This window comes from Diplotaxodon limnothrissa, linkage group LG16 (assembly GCF_057381915.1).
Source record: "Diplotaxodon limnothrissa isolate DT_005_m linkage group LG16, D_limnothrissa_male_GT1.1, whole genome shotgun sequence".
Taxonomy (NCBI): domain Eukaryota; kingdom Metazoa; phylum Chordata; class Actinopteri; order Cichliformes; family Cichlidae; genus Diplotaxodon; species Diplotaxodon limnothrissa.
The window spans coordinates 12,206,432-12,225,821 of NC_140611.1; the positions used below are offsets into that span (position 1 = coordinate 12,206,432).

The 19,390-nt window shown below is 41.0% G+C and overlaps 1 protein-coding gene across 1 annotated transcript in view; it reads left to right on the forward strand.

Annotated features, from left to right (window-relative positions):
• Window positions 1-19,390, forward strand: part of kdm6a (lysine (K)-specific demethylase 6A) — a 52,049-nt gene that overhangs the window by 8,362 nt on the left and 24,297 nt on the right. Inside the window, exons 5-8 of the mRNA XM_085374550.1 lie at window positions 3,352-3,410; window positions 12,379-12,499; window positions 18,591-18,645; window positions 19,096-19,130. Of these exons, the coding sequence (XP_085230676.1) occupies window positions 3,352-3,410; window positions 12,379-12,499; window positions 18,591-18,645; window positions 19,096-19,130 (270 nt within the window). The remainder of the gene's footprint in view (window positions 1-3,351; window positions 3,411-12,378; window positions 12,500-18,590; window positions 18,646-19,095; window positions 19,131-19,390) is intronic.

Sequence of the window (19,390 nt, forward strand, 5' to 3'; positions counted from 1 at the left end):
TTGTTTTGAACTATCGCAATTCTGCTTTTCATAGCCTTTAAGAGGTCAGGGGATTTTGTTATTCTGTGCTGTGTCAAAGGTTTAAATGTGCATTGGTGGGAGGCTTTGTTCCCCATACGGAAAAGAAATAGTAAAAACTTATATGTGATTACTCATGAAAGTGGCCACTTTCGCATTACTTTCATACATTATTTTAGTAAGTATCCAAAACATACAAGTTTCATTATATAATTTTTCAAGGGATCTTATATCTGTTTTCACTCTTATATGCTTTTCATACAAGTTTCACACAAGACGGATACAAACTTTATAGGATTTATATATATCTTTTCCATATGGGTCCACCTCTAACTTGGGATTTTTTACTGTAGTCGCTTATTACTTAGGAAGAGACTGTAGCAGGATGACAACCTGCCTAAATTGCAGTTCCAGTGACATCCAATTTGCATCAAGAATAACCATGGCTTTACAGCAGTAACTAATTTACTACTGAATGGAATAAAATAAAGAAATAAGGCTAGTCAGCTAGTCTATAAGTAAGTAAGTAAAATGTATTTATATAGCACATTTCACAGATAAAAATCACAAAGTGCTTTATAATAAGATCAGACATACAAGCTAAAATTAATTAAAAGCCCGTTTGTATAAAAATGTCTTCAGCTGCTTTTTAAAGGAGTCAGTTGAGTCTAGAAAACAGTTACAATTTAATCAACAAGATAACTGATTTAACCGAGGTTAAACAGTGTCCCAGATCTAGCATGTGTGTTTTGCCACCATTAGTCACATAATTCAGGAAAGAAATTCTGTCTTAAATGTTGCTGAAATGTCTTTCTCATTGTGCTGTGCCTAACACTGGACACATGATGCTGCAGGTAGCACTAGCAGCCTTCTTTCCTTGTAGATTAGTGCCCACAATGTGGTTATTTAGTGTTCTGGTTCATATGTCGGTTTCGTTTGACAAAGTCTACACAAAACCGTTCATTAACGGAGCAAAGTAATGCAGAATCAGTGGCTAGCAGGGAATCATCTGGATTACTTTACGTTTAGCTAGTTTCAAACTTCCTATAACCACAACAAGTAAGAGAGAGAGATGCTGGTGTTTGGTTTCACCTCAGCACTGAAAGCGACCAAGCTAGAGAGAGATGGTGTAAGCATGTTTGCTGGAGCCTTAAGTCATATCAACTCACTTAATCACAGTTTTTGGTTAAAGAAAAACTATGTCTTTAAAGCCCAAAAGGTTGATTCTGTTCATCTGGACGTAGCATTTTCAGTGGGAGAAACGTTTCGTCACTCAGCCAAGTGACTTCTTCAGTCTCAGCTGACTGCAGAGTTCCCCAGCCTTATAAACAGTACATTTGCACAATAACTGAAACCAGCCCACTGAATGGGCTGTGAGGTCAGTTCCTTGGTCATTAATATGAAAACCATTGATGAAAGACCACTGATTAATGGCCATGAGAACCATTCAGAGAGTTGGGGAATGGCTGCAATCACAGCAGTGTAAGATGGCGAAAGATGTACCCTTAGGCCTCCTCCTGGAGTCTAGATGAACAGAATCAACCTTTTGGGATTTACTTACCTGGATGACTGAGCATGCATCAAGATATGCCTGCAAAACAAGCTATCTTAGTGGTCCCATTAGCGGCCATTGCTCTGTTGCTAATGTGCAGTGTAGAACTGAATGAATAGACTTTAGATCAATTGGTATCAGAGCCAGTTTTTGAAGTCCGGATTGGACTGATATCCAGTCCAGCTACTGGATCGGTACATGCCCAGTTGAACATTAGTCTTTCACTGTGTAATGAATCCCCTTTTGGGGATGCTCGTTTGTTTTTATTCTTTTTACACTGCTCTGCTACAAATGAACTACGTTTGTTATGATTTTGTTTTCTCCTATCATCACAACTTTTTCAGTATTTTGTTGCTAACTGCTTTGAAGCAAGTTCATAGCATGACAGTTTTAAGCTTGTTTTTCTCCAGTGTGGTCATATGATTTGTTGTCTTTGCAGTTTTTTATTAATCCCAAGTTTTTTGGAAAGTGGAGCGGCTGTGCTGAGAGTTTGCACCTGTATTCTGTCTAAACTAAAAGCAATAAGGTTAAGTGAAGTGTCGCGCATCCTCTTAATTTAACAGGGCAATGCATAGCTTGTCCTGCTAAATTACAAGTGTATCATGCCTGGCATGAACTAGCACATTAACTTATTTGTATTGTTCAGGAGGATCACAGACAATATTGTGAGGGGAAAAGCAAACTTAATATGGTGAGAAAGAGGATCACAAAAGCACTTCAGGGGAAGGAGACAAAAAGTGCTCTATTTCTGTCTACCCGACCACAATTACCTCATCCATAATCATGGTCCCCCATTGTGTAATTTGTTAGCTTAAACCCCAGATCAGTAGTTTTTTTTTCCTTAAAGCATTATTTGAACTTTAGTCAAATTGTCCAGTCATCTATGTTATGATAGTTTCCAGTCCGTGCTCTTCATGTGCTTCAGCACGCCCGTTAAACAGAGGTGTTGAGAGTTCGATTGTGATCAGACCTGACAGCTCCCTGCTTACAGCTCACCACAGTGAAGTGATAATGTAAGCTCGTAGTCTCGATTTCCCCGACTCAGTGCCAGTCCCAATGAGACTGCCTCCCTTTAACAAAGCAAAAATAAAAAATAAATACTGTAACAGAAAGACGGTGTTTTATTTATGTAACAATGCATCGTTTGTGTGCCATGTATAGATTACTGCACTAATATGGGGGAAGGGAGACAATGACTCATGACTGATTTTGGACATGAGTTAAACACAAAACCTAAACTAGATTTCCATATAAAATGATCACTGAGATAGAAAGTTAGAAGCAACATGGGGTTGCTATAGATGGTACAAAACAAATGGTGGACCTGAGAAGTGAAGCCAAGGCAGAAGTGCCTTCAGTTGCCATTCTTTCAATGGTCATCCATCTTCATCCGCTTTATCCAGGGCTGGGTCGCGGGGGCAGCAGCCTAAGCAAAGCATTTTGACATTTAAAAAACAAATAAGAAGAAGGATTCAGGGCCCTAAAATTGAAAATGGAAACCTTTTTTCTTTTTTTGGCTATTGTTTAATGTGGTGCTACTTTCTCTCTTCTATCTTGCTCTCTGTTTCACCTCAGGGAAGAATTCATTTAAAGTGGTATTAAAGGCCTTGAAAAGTCATACATTTAACTAGTATTGAATGTGTATAAACATGTTTTCGTGCCATCAAGGTTATCCTTGCGAGCTCTTACTTTAGTGCTAAATTCTGTACAGTAAACAATGAGCTGAAAAACGTCTGTTTTGCTCTTAACAACAATTTTCCAACCTTTGGTTTTCTCCACAGAATGCTGCCTTTTTATATGGCCTTGGCATGGTTTACTTCCATTATAATGCATTTCAGTGGTAAGTACTTTTGAAAAAAAAAGTTTCTCATTGCATGTGTGATCTCTGCCAGTTTTATAATTGTTTCTCCATGAACCAAGTGGGGATTAAAAAAATCCTTTTCCTTTGCTGTGTAACGGTCTGACCTTGTGGTAAATAAGCGCACGTTATGTCACCCCAACTTTGTGTGAGGACCAAGAAACTTGATAAAAGCAGAACTGTTTCAGGGAAAGACAGAACAGTTGTAAGGCAAGGTTCCCCTCTGGACTGAAGGCTGCCTTCGTGTATCAAGCTAATATGCAGATAAGAGTAAGAGAAATCCTTTTTTGAATTCCCAGTGCTCAATAGGCACTTGACATATTATTGTCAGGCATTAGTTGTGTGTGTGTGTTTGTTGAAGTATTGCTTTCCCGGCTATTGGAAGTACACTTTTCTGTGTTTATGTGATTTATATGCTGTTAACAGGCACTTTTTGTCATTAAATGTTTACATCTGTTGCACTAGAGAAACTTTGTGTGTTATGAATGATGTCTTTGTATTCCATTAAATATTCCCAGTAAGCCAAGAGGCACTGGCTGACCCTCAAGGTTGTGGAATTGGTGTAAGTTATCACCACCTCTGCCATTTAATTTTTTAAAAATTACACATGCTGGTAAAAATATTCTTGACTCTTTTTTTGCTTTCTTAAATCCTTTTAACCTAGGGCTGTTCGATGTAACGATATATATCGGATGACGATATAAAAACGTCTATCGTTTCATTTTACGCTATCGTTTGTTTCGTGGTGTCGCAAAATAAACTGTTTACGGCAATATTTTTTCATGGTTTTGATGGTCACTGTAGTGGCTATATTAATTTCTTAAAGTTCTCTCTATCGCTTATATTTAATATAACTACACTACAGACAGACAAGCGTTTGTTTTTATGCGTTGTCGTTAGCAACAACGACGGTAAAACCACCGCGTGTCTGCTTGTTCCACATAAACCTTTCACAATAAAGCTCAAGATCCTGTTGAGACTTTTCAAAATAAACTGAATCACGTGAAAGAGCAGATTGTTTACAGATGAGAAGCAAAAAAGAGCCGCCAGGTGCTAAAAAATAAACCTTAGACTCAAACGTGAGTACAGGCTTTTCCCCGCAGCACGCCGTGCACGCCGTGTAATAAGCCGTGTGCAGTCAGCACAATCTGGAGCTGAACACTCTTAAGACTGTAGAGATGACAGTGGCCTTCAGGAGACATCCCTCAACTCTGCTCCCCCTCACCATATCAGACAGCCCTGTGTCAGCTGTGAAGACCTTCAAGTTCCTGGGTACCACCATCTCCCAGGACCTGAAGTGGGAGACCAACATCAACTCCATCCTCAAAAAGACCCAGCAGAGGATGTACTTCCTGAGACAACTGGGGAAGTACAGTCTTCCACAGGAGCTGCTGATCCAGTTCCATACTGCGGTCATTGAGTCTGTCCTGTGCTCCTCCATCACAGTCTGGTATGGAGCAGCCACTAAACAGGACAGGAGCAGACTGCAGCGGACTGTACGGGCAGCAGAAAGGATCATCGGCACCCCCCTGCCCTCCATCCAGGATCTGTACCTCTCAAGAACCAGGAAACGGGCAGGGAAAATCATCACAGACCCCTCACACCCTGCACACAGACTTTTTGATCTGCTGCCCTCTGGCAGACGGTACAGAAGCCTGCAGACCAGGACCACCCGACACAGGAACAGTTTCTTTCCCCTCGCCATCTCTCTTCTTAACAGTTGACCTGTCACACTGCTCCCACTGCCAGACTGCAACTGCACCTTATGTACATTTTGTAGTATTCATTCCACCTCATTCATTTCTGTATTTTAGGTATATAAGTTAGATTCGTTATTTATAGTTGGTTTACACAGCTTTGTGTATGTATGTGTAATGTGTATATATAGACACGTGTGTGTGTGTGTGTGTGTGTGTGTGTGTGTGTGTGATTTACATTGCTGTGCTTGAGAGCCACCATCTACCGGAACCAAATTCCCTGTATGTGTCTGCACATATACTTGGCCAATAAACACGATTCTGATTCTGATAAATACTCACAAAGAAAACGGCGGCCGTTACAACTTACCGGTATGTCTAAAAATGTATCGTTTCATGCATCGGTTAAAACACTCGACTCCAGCTACATGACGCTCAGCTGGAAACACTTCACGCAAGTCGAGCTGCCTGAGATTCACAGAATTTACAGAAAATGTTACATTTTTGTGATTTATATCATTATCGGACGATAGATGTCTTAATATCGGGATATGAGATTTTGGTCATATCGCACAGCCCTAGCACAACAGACTTTCCACTTGTGTATCGTGATTGTATAAAATCTTGGAGGCTAAGACTGTATTCAGATTGTTTTGTTCTGCTGCCGCCTGTGCTGGTGTTGATGTGCAAAGATGTGATGAGCGCTGACACTTATTGCATTAGAATGTAGTAGATAAGTCTGTGATGTGAGTGTAGTCATCTTGCTGCACCGACTGAAGTCCCATCAAACAAATCTTGTAACCAGACTTATGGAAACCAGGGGTGTAGCTTTCTTATATACCAGGCTGTAGAGGCTGACCTGCTGCTGTGTCTGTTACCTTTGGGCCTGTTGATTTTATTGCTTTCATAAGCTACACCAGCAGAACATCTTATTTTTTTCCCTTAGCCTAAGCCAAGCTTTTAAAGCTTGAAAACCTTCTTTAGCAAGTCTTTTACTACATTAGTGCTTTTTGCCCTGTAAGGGACCACCTTGTTCCTGGGTCTATTTCACTGAATCCCCATTGTAGAACTTTTACTTTGATTTAAGATCAAATACTTTTAAGTAATGTCCAGCATTTTTGTCTAATGACCAACCAACGTATTATCATTGGTTGGTCATTAGACAAAGGCAGATATTTCCTATCAAATTTAAAATTACATTATACATTGCAGTGCACCGGCTGCATATGCACCTGTCAGGCTTTAGGATCAGAAATGACTACTCGTCTGTGCTCCATCAGTTTCAGGAGTAGAAAAATATGATTGGGTGGCTGATACAGTATTTTCCTATGGAGTACTGGTACCCAGTACTCCATTTTTTAGTACTGGGATTCCAAGCGATCTGAAAATGTGACATCAACAGACTGACGATGAGTCACATGAGCACATCTCTTTCACAAAATTCAAAACTATAATTTTTAACACCAGGCAACTAGGGAAAGGGCTTCACCTGCATTAGGTGGTACTCAATTTTAATGGAAAAACGACCAAAAGGGGGATCGGGCCGAGCTTGTAAGGTACTATTGGAAAGGGCTATTAGTGTAGCCGAGAGACCTGCGCAGAAAAAGTCTGTGTACAATAAAGAGGAGAAAGATTTTTACGTGATGTTCTAAATGGTTAATCTAAGACTGGTTGCATGTTTCAAGTGATAAACTATGTCTGAGTTTGCTGAATTGCAGAGAAATTGTTGTCTGCAGAGCCTGCATATTCATCCTTTGCCCTCTTGCTCGCCATATGTAATTCCTTTCCTAAGTGCTTTCTGAGTCTCTCAGTGCAAACAGTGGTTGTAGAGCTGTACAGTCATGTTTCATTCACACTAAGATGAAACCATGGTTTTGACAGGTTTTTGAATCTGTTTGTGTAAAACGGCTGTGAGTGTTGGGGGATGTTAATGGGGGAGGGGAGCATGTCATGTTGGGACCTCAAGGTCAGATTACGTCAACTTGAGCCGGAGGCCCAAAGGAATGCTGAGCTGTCAAACGGTGAATGTTACTTCACAACGCTGTAGTTTTGCATATCCAGAGAGGGATGCTAGCCTATGAATCACAATCCTTTGATTCTTAGTGTTTATTAAAAATAAAAATAAATAAATAAAAAGAAAGCCATAATGGAAGGATAAGATATTAGGTCATAAATGCCATGCTAATTTTGATGTTGAAATAATGTTGGACATTCAATTTCAAATGGTCACCAACCAGTAGCCATATTTCAGATGTGCACCTTTTTGTTGTTGAATGGTCTTTTCTAAAGGCCTGGGTCGCCCTCTGTTCATCCTTTGGCTCGAGTCTGCCTTATGCTGTGTGTCACAACCTATTTGGTAGAGCAGCTTCACTTTGGATTGTGCCATTTAGGGAGGGGAGGGTGAACACGGAGGGGAGGGTGAACACAGAGGGGAGGGAGAGAGGGAGGGCCCAGATAAACAGGGAGGAGGGAAGGAGGGCAATGAGTTCAGTCAAGCTGCCGTTTGTGTGTGCGTGTATGTTGCACACAGTCAGCAGTGAGCTGAGTGCCCTGCCATACAGGAGAAGGGCTTCGTGCTGATATGCAGTTGCTATTGTTGTCATAGCTACACAGTGAGTGGCTTCAACTGGAAACTAGTATTTGTCTGTGTTTTAATGTGCTCTCGTCTCTGTAGGTTAGTTTATTTCAATATTGCTGAGAGATCGGTGCTGAAATGTTGAAAGGCTGCTGTCATGCTAGCAAATTTACGATTGCTCTGACATACACTACACTTGTGAAGCCAGACCCGCCGATATAGACCAGATCCACTGTGCAGATACTGTTACTGAATGACTGATTTTTAGCTTGCAGCAAAAGTGTTGAAGAGAAATTTGGGGACTTGAATTTTCAAACTGCTGAGCATGCTGTCATTCTTAAATAATCGCGCTCCATTTTCTGCTGGCTGTGCTGTATTTGACATTACAAGGATGGATTTGTTTAAAAAAAGGAGGGAGGGTTTGCATGTGCACTTTGCTTTTATTTTACAGATAAAAACAAAACGGTACAGCGGAAAGTCTGTTTGCCTTTTTCTGGGCTGAACTGAGAAATTAGTTCAGCATTTTGCTGGCAACTAGGGACCAAGATATGAAGTCCTCTTGTTAGCTTTGATGGAACATTATACCATTGTCACGTCAAGTTTATGTGAACTGAAACCTGTTTCAGACTAGAGTAAAAAAGTAGGATGGCAAACTGTGCAACCAGGAAAAACCACTGGTAAATAAGCTTGGCTTTTGGGTGTGTTTGTTTGTTTGTTTTTTCTGTCTGGGAACAGTTGAAAGTCAATGCAGTTACCCTCTAGGAGGCCAGAGGCTGAGTGCCCTCTGCTCTGGGCACCCAACTTTGGTCGCAAGGCAACTGCTCAGCCTCTGGGTGGGAAGTCCAAGGCGGGCAGACTCCAGTCCCTCTTCAGTAGATTGATGAAGGTTTGCTGTTAATTGCCGTCTAATCTATAAATGCAGACAAGTTGCCAACAAATTTTAATCAGTGGTTTGCTCAATCACATATAGAATAGCACAAACCTGAGTTACTGTTCGGGCACTGAAAAGCATGTTTTATTTTGTGCCAATGTGTGTAGTTGCCTCTTGGACTGTTTATTTGGAATGAGAGGGAAAGATGTTACCAGAACAAGTGTGTAATTGGCACGGCTGGATGGCTTAAAGCTGTAGGTCTCTTCTGTCGCTCTTTCCTCAGTGTTTATAGCCGAGTCCCACATGTTCCTGCTCCACAATGATGCTGGTATTTTACTGAAACAGTAGAAGTAAACTCAACTTAATGGAAGGAGGAGAATTCTAATGCAAGACACATACAAGGATTCAGCTTACTTTCTCTCTTTATTTTATTTTTTTTAAATTATAGTGAGCAGAGCAGGTTCCAGTGTGTCTGAATGTTGCAAAAGGGTCAGTGTTAGTTAAATTAATATGCAGAATATTCCAAGTCGTGTGCTTTCCTCTTCAGACACTCGAAGTCAGACGCAACAATACAAAAGTATAATCTGTAAGAATTAAACGCCCTCTCCACTTAGCCAGCTGTGCCACTCAACTTCGATGTTTAATATGAAGTAATGGCAAGAAGTTGTTAAAGAAAGAAAGAGTTAATGTTACACTGCAGTAGATTTCTAAGAAAGCACTCTACTTTGATGGAGGATTTATTTATTTTATTTTGTAAGTCTGCAGTTACCTTGAGAGTTAATAAATATGTATAATTACTCTGCATCTGTAGCAAGTTTCACACCATCACCATGGACTGGAAGTTCTAAGTGTGCAGTGAATGATGGTTGGGTTAGGGTTGAGTTTTTTTCACTCAGCTGCTCTTCTTGGCCCGTCACAACAGTTGCATCATCATTTGCAAAGCCAATAAACTTTGCATGACATTTTATCAGAGATCCTCTCACAGCAAGGCTTTCTAACTGTAGGATGTGAGACTGCAGCCCCGGTGCATAGCATCAGTTAGGTTTCGCACACTGTAGAATACCTCTGATCAATCATATTTGTACACCCGGCACAGTAAGAGCATCTTCATTAACATGCGGACAGCTTGGAACTGACAATAGATAATGTTTTGTTCTTCTAAACATCGTATATGTCAGGTGTTACAAATGGATTTCAGGCTTATATGGAGGAACAGTTTGCAATAAAGCAACTCTAAGGTCAAATCCTGCCTCCACTCGAGTCTCAGTCCTCAAGCCTTCACACAGTTACCGACAATTTCAAACAGAAGTGTTCACACTTGTATCATATTTACCGATTCCTCTTCAGCCTTGTTACCTGCTCCCTGACTTTTGCTCTTGGTGAAATGCTTGTAGTTTGCCGCGTCTTTACTTGTTTGCCCCGTTTAGATCTGGCCCAGCCTGAGAGAGTTGATTATGCACGGTCCAATGCTGGCAAGTCTGTCCCTGGCCCAGGGTACAGCTCTGCAGGTTGGATGTAGGCGGGAACAGATTTGAGATTGCAGTATTATCACAAACAGATTGCATGTAGAGTGCTTAACAAATGTGTTAAACCACGTGTCATAAGTGCCAACTTGTTCCTGAACTGATTCAGAGAAAAACCACCCCCAAAAAACAGTGGTAGCCGACCGACTCGGTCTTATTGCTGTTTTATCCCCATTCTACCGCCATATTGACACACCAGTGTTGATTTGAAGACGGGCAAGTTGACTACAAGTGGTCTCAGACCCTGGTCCCTGACTTTGAAGCCACAATGTACAATTTAAAAATGGTGTCAGACTATGTTAACTGTTCATCTGCACAATTTTATACAATTTCTTCAGATTTACTGCAGATTTTTATTTGTGTAAAAACAAACAGCGGTGGATGGAGCAGCTACAAAGTTTTGCTTTTCTTTGCATCAGAGTTTTTGATCGGGTGTTTTGATGAAGGACTCCCGCTTGCCTTTTTCCACTAAAGGCATTAATGGTGATCACAGGAACAGCACTGCTGTTTACGACACTAGAAACACGTTTTTCTTTCACTCTACCCGAGCTCACCAGCTCGGTAATGGCTCCGCCTCTTTGCTCTTTATGGTGTGTAAAGATACTCTGGGTCCACGTTAAACTGTGCCAGCATCATCACTACTGCTGTTATGTTATCAGTGTTTTTGTTTAAAACTGGGGCCTGTTTGGGCTTAATGTTGTCAGACCTTTTAGTCACACGCTGCTCCTAAACACATTTATACTGAAGGTCCATTTTTAGTCGCACATGCGCGTGAAACCCTCATGTTTACATCATTTAACACATCGGCGCAATACAGAGCCATGCGTTAACCGAAGCATCGAAGCAAAGTTCGTGTTGAGAATTTTTTTTTAATAATCGAGTTCTTGGAATTACTCAATGAAATGTTGTAGCCCTGAAATGGTTTCTTTACCTACAAGTTATGCTTCTATATGTATGCAAACATGTAACAGCTCAAGTGAGACGCCTCTGGCTCCCACCAGACCACTTGCCATGAAAAATCATCTTATGAATATAGTAAGCTAACAAAGTGCACATAACTCCATCTTTACTGTAGTGATGAGGGCCTCCACGTAGTTGACCCTGTTGTGAACTTTGCAAGCAAGCAAAGAGGAAAAAAAATTTACTTTTGGGAAAAGACACATGCGTGAAGCCCACATGGAACCATGTGTATCATAGATTTGGGCTGGTAGATACCAATATACAGTAGTGTCTGCAGCACCTTGAAGAATAATGGGAAGATACTAGGGAAGACACTATCCACTGACCATAAAGGCTACAGTACAATATACTGATACACTGCTGAAGCCATTTTATTTAATTGAAGTAAACAAATTGCCTGCAGCTGTTTGTACAGTGAAATGATTAAGATTTTTTTTCTGTTGTAAAAGTAGCATCAAGCCTTATCTGGGCTACCTCAACCTGGATAATGTTTCGCAACACTAGAATAGTTTACAGCTTAGCAGCTGTTATGTTATGTATGGGTTAAGTTGCACAGTTGCATCTTGCTGCCTTAAATGGCTAATATTAGGTCCTCATCCCTTATCTCAACCTAATTTCCGAGATGGTTTTACAAATGGGATTTCACTCATTTTCCAAGTTTTTTTTCTTTTTTCTTTTCAAAGTAGCATTTACACTTATCTGGTTACCTTGGAGATTTTTATACTCCATATTATTACCATATCCATTCCATTCGCTTCCGCTTCTCCTTTTCAGGGTCGCGGGGGGCGCTGGAGCCTATCCCAGCTGTCATAGGGCGAGAGGCGGGGTACACCCTGGACAGGTCGCCAGTCTGTCGCAGGGCTAACACACAGAGACAGACAGCCAGTCGCACTCACACTCACATTCACTCGCACATTCACACCTAATGGCAATTTGGATTATCCAATTAACCTATCCCCACAAGCTGCATGTCTTTGGACGGTGGGAGGAAGCCGGAGTACCCGGAGGGAACCCACGCAAACACGGGGAGAACATGCAAACTCCACACAGAAAGACCCCGGCCTGATGTTGGAATTGAACTCAGGACCTTCTTGCTGTGCGGCAACAGTGCTAACCACCGTGGCACCGTGCTACCCCTATTACCATATTATTATTATTATTATTATTATTATTATTATTATTATTATTATTATTATTATTATTATTATTGATTGGTAGTGTAGTAAAGTGTCCACATGGGCTATATTGGCATATTTTATTAGGTTTACTGTTTGTATTCATTTCTGTTCTTGTTAATCCTCCTATTTTTGTGGTCTTTTTCCAGGGCAATCAAGGCATTCCAGGAGGTGCTTTACATCGATCCCAGTTTCTCAAGAGCTAAAGAGATTCATCTGAGACTGGGATTCATGTTTAAAGTCAACACAGACTACGAGTCAAGCTTAAAGGTAAATTCAATTCAATTTCAATTCAGTTTTATTTATATAGCACCAAATCACAACAACAGTCGCCTCATGGTGCTTTATATTGTAAGGTACACCCTACAATAAAAGATACAGAGAAAAACCCAACAATCATATGACCCCCTATGAGCAAGCTCTTTGGTGACAGTGGGAAGGAAAAACTCCCTTTTAACAGGAAGAAACCTCCAGCAGAACCGGGCTCAGGGAGGAGCACCCAACTGACGCGACCGGTTGGGGTGAGAGAAGGAAGACAGGATAAAGACATGCTGTGGAAGAGAGACAGAGATTTATAACAAGTACAATTCAATGCAGAGAGGTCTATTAACACATAGTGAGTGAGAAAGGTGACTGAAAAGGAAAATCTCAATGCATCATGGGAGTTCCCCAGCAGCCTATGCCTATTGCAGCATAACTAAGGGAGGGTTCAGGGTCACCTGGTCCAGCCCTAACTATATGCTTTAGCAAAAAGGAAAGTTTAAAGCCTAATCTTAAAAGTAGAGATAGTGTCTGTAAATCTAAATAGATATGAAGTTTGAGACAGAATCCAGTCTGTGTTTTCAGGATTTTATTTCAGTGGTGTCATATCTTCCACCTTGTCTTGTTTTATGTATTTTCACTGAGATGGTAAAATATGTTGGACTGAACTGAAGCATGCATGCACAGATAAAAAGGGTGATCTGAGGTTGCTATACTGAGGCTGCAGAACAATGTCCAACTTAATAGGATGCACTGTAGAGGACTACTGAACAGATGTTGTCTCACACATTTTAATAATGAAGTTACTGATTTCAGTTGGAATATTCTAAATATCTTGAACTATCCATCACAAAGGACTTGGGGTGACAACTCTGGCTGTGGTCTGACGTGATTTAATAAATGTAGTCAGAAGTAAAGCCATAGGGAAGCAGGCGAGCTATCTTATCTTGTAATGTTGTCATAACAACCTTATCAGCTAATATTGGAGGGATACTGGAAGCATTTGCTATTGTGGGTGTTTATGAAGTGTATTATACAGTCTTACTTTGTTCATTGCACATCTAAAGGTTCTGCACCCACAGCTGATAGAAGTGCAGCTAGAACAAATATATACATTTTGACTCGAGTCATCAGCAGAGTGTCCTTGCCTGATGAGAGTGCTGGAACAATTGAATCATTTTGCATTCATGCCACTTAAGTTTCATGAATTCCGATGTACAGTCACAGATAAGAGCCTTTTAACTTTTTAGATAATTCTGACCTCCCTAGTCCTTTGGATCAACACCGGCTGCAGGATCATCTGTCCTGTGTGTCTGTAATCCCCGGATACTTGTGAGTTGTCGAGACAGTAACAAAAGGAAAAAGGCATTCTGACTTTTAGCTGCCGATCTGTTGTCGGGGATCCCTTTGGGGATTGATTGCTCTGATCCTAGGCTTTGTCCTGTTTCAGACGTTATGTCACACTAGCATACTTATGCCAGTGCACTACAGAAGTTTAGACATGCCAACTGGATATTACAAGTTTAAAAAAAGTAATATTTATTACACTGCCATCGCAGAGGATTTTATTCATGGTGATTATTTATGAAATAAAAGTTCAAATAACCAGAACTAAGAATAGAAAACGAACTAAGAAAAGATTAAATTCCAATAAGTTACAAGTAAGTGTCAATATTGCAGCAATAGGTGCATCAGTGTATTTAACACTCTGAATGACCACAGTCAGAAAATAGCAGGGGAAGCACTGCAGTAATATTCTTCCAGGCTTACAGAATATGAAGTTCATACATAGAGCTGTTCGATATAACGATATATATCGGATGACGATATAAAAACGTCTGTCGTTTCATTTTACGCTATCGTTTGTTTCGTGGTGTCGCAAAAAAATAAACTGTTTACGGCAATATTTTTCATGGTTTTGATGGTCACTGTAGTGGCTATATTAATTTCTTAAAGTTCTCTCTATCGCTTATGTTTAATATAATCACACTACGGATGGACAAGCGCCTGTTTTTATGCGTTGTCGTTAGCAACAACGACGGTAAAACGATCGCATGTCCGCTTGTTTATTTTCCACATAAACCTTTCACAGTAAAGCTCAAGATCCTGTTGAGACTTTTCAAAATAAACTGAATCACGTGAAAAAGTATGCAGAGTGTTTACGGATGAAAAGCAAAAAAGAGCCGTCAGGTGCTAAAAAATAAACCTTAGCCTCAAATGTTAGAACAGGCTTTTCCCCGCAACATGCCGTGTGATAAATACTCACAAAGAAAACGGCGGCCGTTAAAACCTATGTCAAAAAATGTGTAGTTTCATGCATCGGTTAAAGTACACGACGCCCAGCTGGAAACACTTCACCTTCCCGAGATTCACGGAATTTACAGAAAATATTAAATTTTTTGTGATTTATATCGTTATCGGGACGATAGATGTTTTATATCGGGATATGAGATTTTGGTCATATCGCACAGCCCTATTCATACATTACTAAATCTTTTGGGGAAGGTATAATAAGTGCCAGACACACAAACTCAGACACATATCGCTGTGATCTCAGTCAGCAGCACAGGAGCTCCTCCTCTCCTCTGATGCCCATGGAGGATCTAGAAGGAAAAAGGTCGAGGTGGTCATATTTTCTTAAAAGTAAGTTGTGAGTTAGTGTTGCCTGATCTCCCTGACTTTCTTTTTTTCAGTCAGACTAAGTAACCTAGTTTGAATGTGAGTAGAAATCCTGCCGAAACACGTTTGAGCGGTATGGTTCAGAGGTCTATGAATTCAAATAAATTTGTCATTGATAGAAAAAAGCTGCAACATACACATTTAAACAATTCTCTCTCCAAAGAAAACACACCGACATCAGATTAACAGATAAGATGACACAAGAGGAAGTGCATGTAATCAGCAAGGTGAATTACATTTCCAGAACAACACTGACAGTCCTGTATATGTGCAAGAAACGAAGTGTGCAACACTCGGAATTTAAGGTGCATGACACGTGTCTTAACTATATCAAGCAAATATTCTGTATTGGTTAATGGTGAAAGAAGTATTTCCTAAAGCTTGACATTTTCAGTTTACAGTTTATTACCAAAGGTTTTAAGAGTTTATACACATGGTGCTCTGTGGAGCTAACTAGGCTGCACGCGTTGCACGTCTTCACTCGGTGTTGGAGGCCACCCCTCCCTGTTTGTTCTGGCTCGCTGCCAACACATATACACACACAACTGCCCCACTTATCTAAAGGGAGGGGTGGTCTCTCACGCAGAGGAGCTGAGATTGAATAAATGTAAGAAACAGAAATGAGAAAGGAATCAGAAACTGTTTTCTGTAGTAAATGCGTGCAGGAGGGAGAGGGAGGGAATGTAGAAATGGACTTTCATGAAGGATGCATGTTTCAAGGTGCAGAGCATCAAGTGACTGAGATGCCTTGAGTTTCTAAGAACACATTGCAATGTGAATCACTGCATGTAACTGCACCAAACTTGGATTTCACATACAGCGCAGACAATTTCATCCCATTAGTGTCTGCTAATGTGGTTAATGAGAGAAGAGGAAATGATTTGGCCCCAGTGTGCTTTAAATTGAGGTTATATGAGTTGGCTGCTTCTGTAGAGCTGCGTAGCCATAGAGAAGAGCTTTGAGCTGAGAAAGAGAGGTGAGATTTGGGTTGGGTGAGGGAGGGGGGGCTGTAGAGGTGGTGTTTCCCTGCCTGTTCCAGCTTTGAGGTATTGTGTGTCATCTCTCAGCACTCTCCACTGCAGCCGTCTGCTGAATAGTAATCAGTGACACCAGGATAGAAGAGGGGGAAGGAGGTGGCGTGAGAGAGGGAGGGAGAGAGACAAAAAGAAAGATTGCAAAGAGACAGAGAGAGAGTGAGGAAAGCGAGACATGGGGAGGGAGGTGGAATGCCAAGCTGACAATCCTGCTGCATTATCTGCCTGATGGTAGAGCAAGTGTGAAAGGGAAGGAGGGAAAGGATAGAAGAGGCTGAGGCGGAGATCTACTGGAGGATGCTGTGGGGTTCCATGAGGAGTGTGATGTGAAAGCGATCTAGGTAAAAGCATTTGTCTTTGCCTCTGTTGCTTGACATTAAAGCATGTGGATGCAGTTGGAGTGTCTGGTGTTTAGTGGCTCGTAGCGCTGTTTAAAAGGGAGTTTGTCCTAAGCAGGGTCCTCTGTGTGTGTCTGCATGCGTGCGCATGCATGTGTAAGTGTGTGTGTGAAGCTCCACTGGCCCAGGGTGAAGCATGCAAAGAAAGATCCAGCTGGACGGCTCTTGATTTTTATCTGGCTGACATTGACCGTCTGTGCGGCTGCTGTCGCTCCAAGACAGCGGGCGCCTCCTTTTTCTGTGTGTGCCTGTGCTTATAGCTGCCTTTTCCCCAGCATGGACCGCTGATACTGGTGCTTGCCTTTTAAGGTTAAAGCAAGAAATCCTCTTTAATTTGACCAGTTCAGCAACAGCAGCAGTACAGTTTGTTCCAAAAGTGTGCGTGCCATTGAAAGAAGTTCAAGGTTTTGGGATTTTCCTCGTGCTCAGGTGCTGACAGGTTTTACTGACCCAGATTCTAGTGGTGCCTTTTTAAATGCACAAAGCATCATTTGGGACTGCATAGGGTTACAGTGCAGCAACCCTAGGGACTGAAAAAGGGCTCCAGTGATTCGTCCAAATAATCGATGACATCAACTATAAAAATTAATTGATGGGGGAATTTTATTGTCGATGCATCATATCATAAATTTCTTTTTGTAACTGCAATACACTACAGGAAGCTATAGGGCAGTATCGCCTATATCGTCTGCCAAGACTGCAGATAATACTAACGAAGAAGAACGTAGCGCGAACGGCAAAACAGGAGGACAGAAGAAAATAGAAACTGAGATTTTAAACAAAAGTTATTTGCAGAGTGTCCAAACTGGCACTTTCCTTCCACGACAGGACTACTGCTGTGCACGAGCATTTAAAACGCCGGCACCCTGGAGCTGTGACGTCAGCTCTGAATGCTTCAGTTTTAGGGAGTTCAGTGCATCGCGTTAATACTTTATGTTCAAATTTGTCCAGTAATGTTTATGTTAGATTACCTATCAGAACCTTCTCATGCATGATGCTTGCTAAGCGAACACCATTTCAGTTTTGTTAGCTAAAGAGTGAAATGCGATAATGTAGCTACTCCTGTATGCTAGTTTGTTTGGTTTTTGTTTTTTTTCTCACATTATTATTAGTGTTTATTCTGAATAGTAATTAGTACAAGTTTCTGGGTCATTATTTTATTTTGCTGTGGGCCGAGACAACACAGTGATATTCACAGGTGGGAAGACTTGACTAGGTGAAACACTGGAGCCTAGAAGAGGAGGTTCACCCACTGGAAGTGGAGATAAGCATAAGTGAAATGATCGTTGACTAATTGAAGAAAAATTGGCAGATTAGTTAACTACCGAAATAAACTGCAATGAAAACTGTCACCTTGAAGCCACTTATAGACAGGACATCTTGCTGGAATTTACATTTCACTTTCTCGTATAATGAACTTGAATACAGTTAAAATTACAGCAGTGTGTCAGCAACATCTGGGCATTTTGTGGAAGAACTAAAGGGAGTCCGAGAAGGCCAGAAGAGCTGTGTGACTTGGGCTAATCAGTTCAGTGACCCCATATAGAAGGCATTTCCTGGTACTGTGGCACGCCTTGGCCTCTGCAGACATCTGCCTTACCCAGAAACCGTAGTTCAGATGATGGAATTGGATGCCATTAATAGCCTGCCACTGGATATCAGCGTCTCATTTTGAGGACAAGTTGGACAGGAGAAAGGAGGGGTGAGATTTGCGCCTTAGCTTTTCCAGCTCTGTGTCCTCTCTTGTTGCAGTGGCAGGAGTTCATTTATGGTTTATTAGGAATGCTGGGGATTTGGGTAATGCACATTAGCTGGAGAAGAATAGAAATTTCTCCACGATTTCCTTAAAAGTATCACTCCTGTGCTCTGTGCTCTCGGAAAAAACTAGGTTAAATCGTTTTTGTTTGTTTTTAATCTTGTCACAGAGATGTTTGATTTGTGTGAATTTGCTTTCACACTAAAATGATTACATTTTTTCCCTCTCTGCAGCATTTTCAGCTGGCTTTGATCGACTCCAAACTCTGCACTTTGTCCAAAGCTGAAAGTAAGTATAGGTGCTATAATTGTTCCAGCCAACCAGTCACACGCTACAACGTAAAGTATGATCACATATGATGGGCCGTGTTGCTAGTGGTATGTAACACATATTGAAAGGGCATAGGAATATTTCTACAGAGCAGATTTTTTTTTTCTCTCTCTCTGTTGCTGTTTCCCTGCTGACTCTGCCCAAGACTGGGGTTGCCTAGGAGACAGCACAAGGAGAGAGAGCGAGCTGGAAGTGCTTTCAAGCACATTGCAGATACACACTGTGATTTCAGATTACATGTACACTCTGGGGAAAGTGTCCTACTCCCCCTCCCATCTGTGCTCCATAGTGCTAGCAGTCTGTACCCACTGAGCTTCATGGAGCCATTATCTAGCTTAATTTCTCTCTTTGTTTGGGTTTTTTTGTTGTTGTTTTATTTCACTAATTTCTAATTTCTCACCCCCACAGTTCAGTTCCACATCGCTCATTTATATGAGATCCAGGTAAGCAATCGATAAATGTGGGCCAAACAATTTCATGTTGTACTCAATTAATATAGCATCATGCACCTGCTATAACTTTATATTGATTTAACAATTTCTCTGACAAGGGAAGACCTTCAGTGTAATCCAGCCTTTTTAAGAACTCAGATACTGTGGCTTATAAGAACAACTGTACTGTTTATTCATAAGTATAAAATAATTCAATTATTAAAAAATTATGATGAACAACACCAGTAATATAAAGCTTTAACTTCTAACTA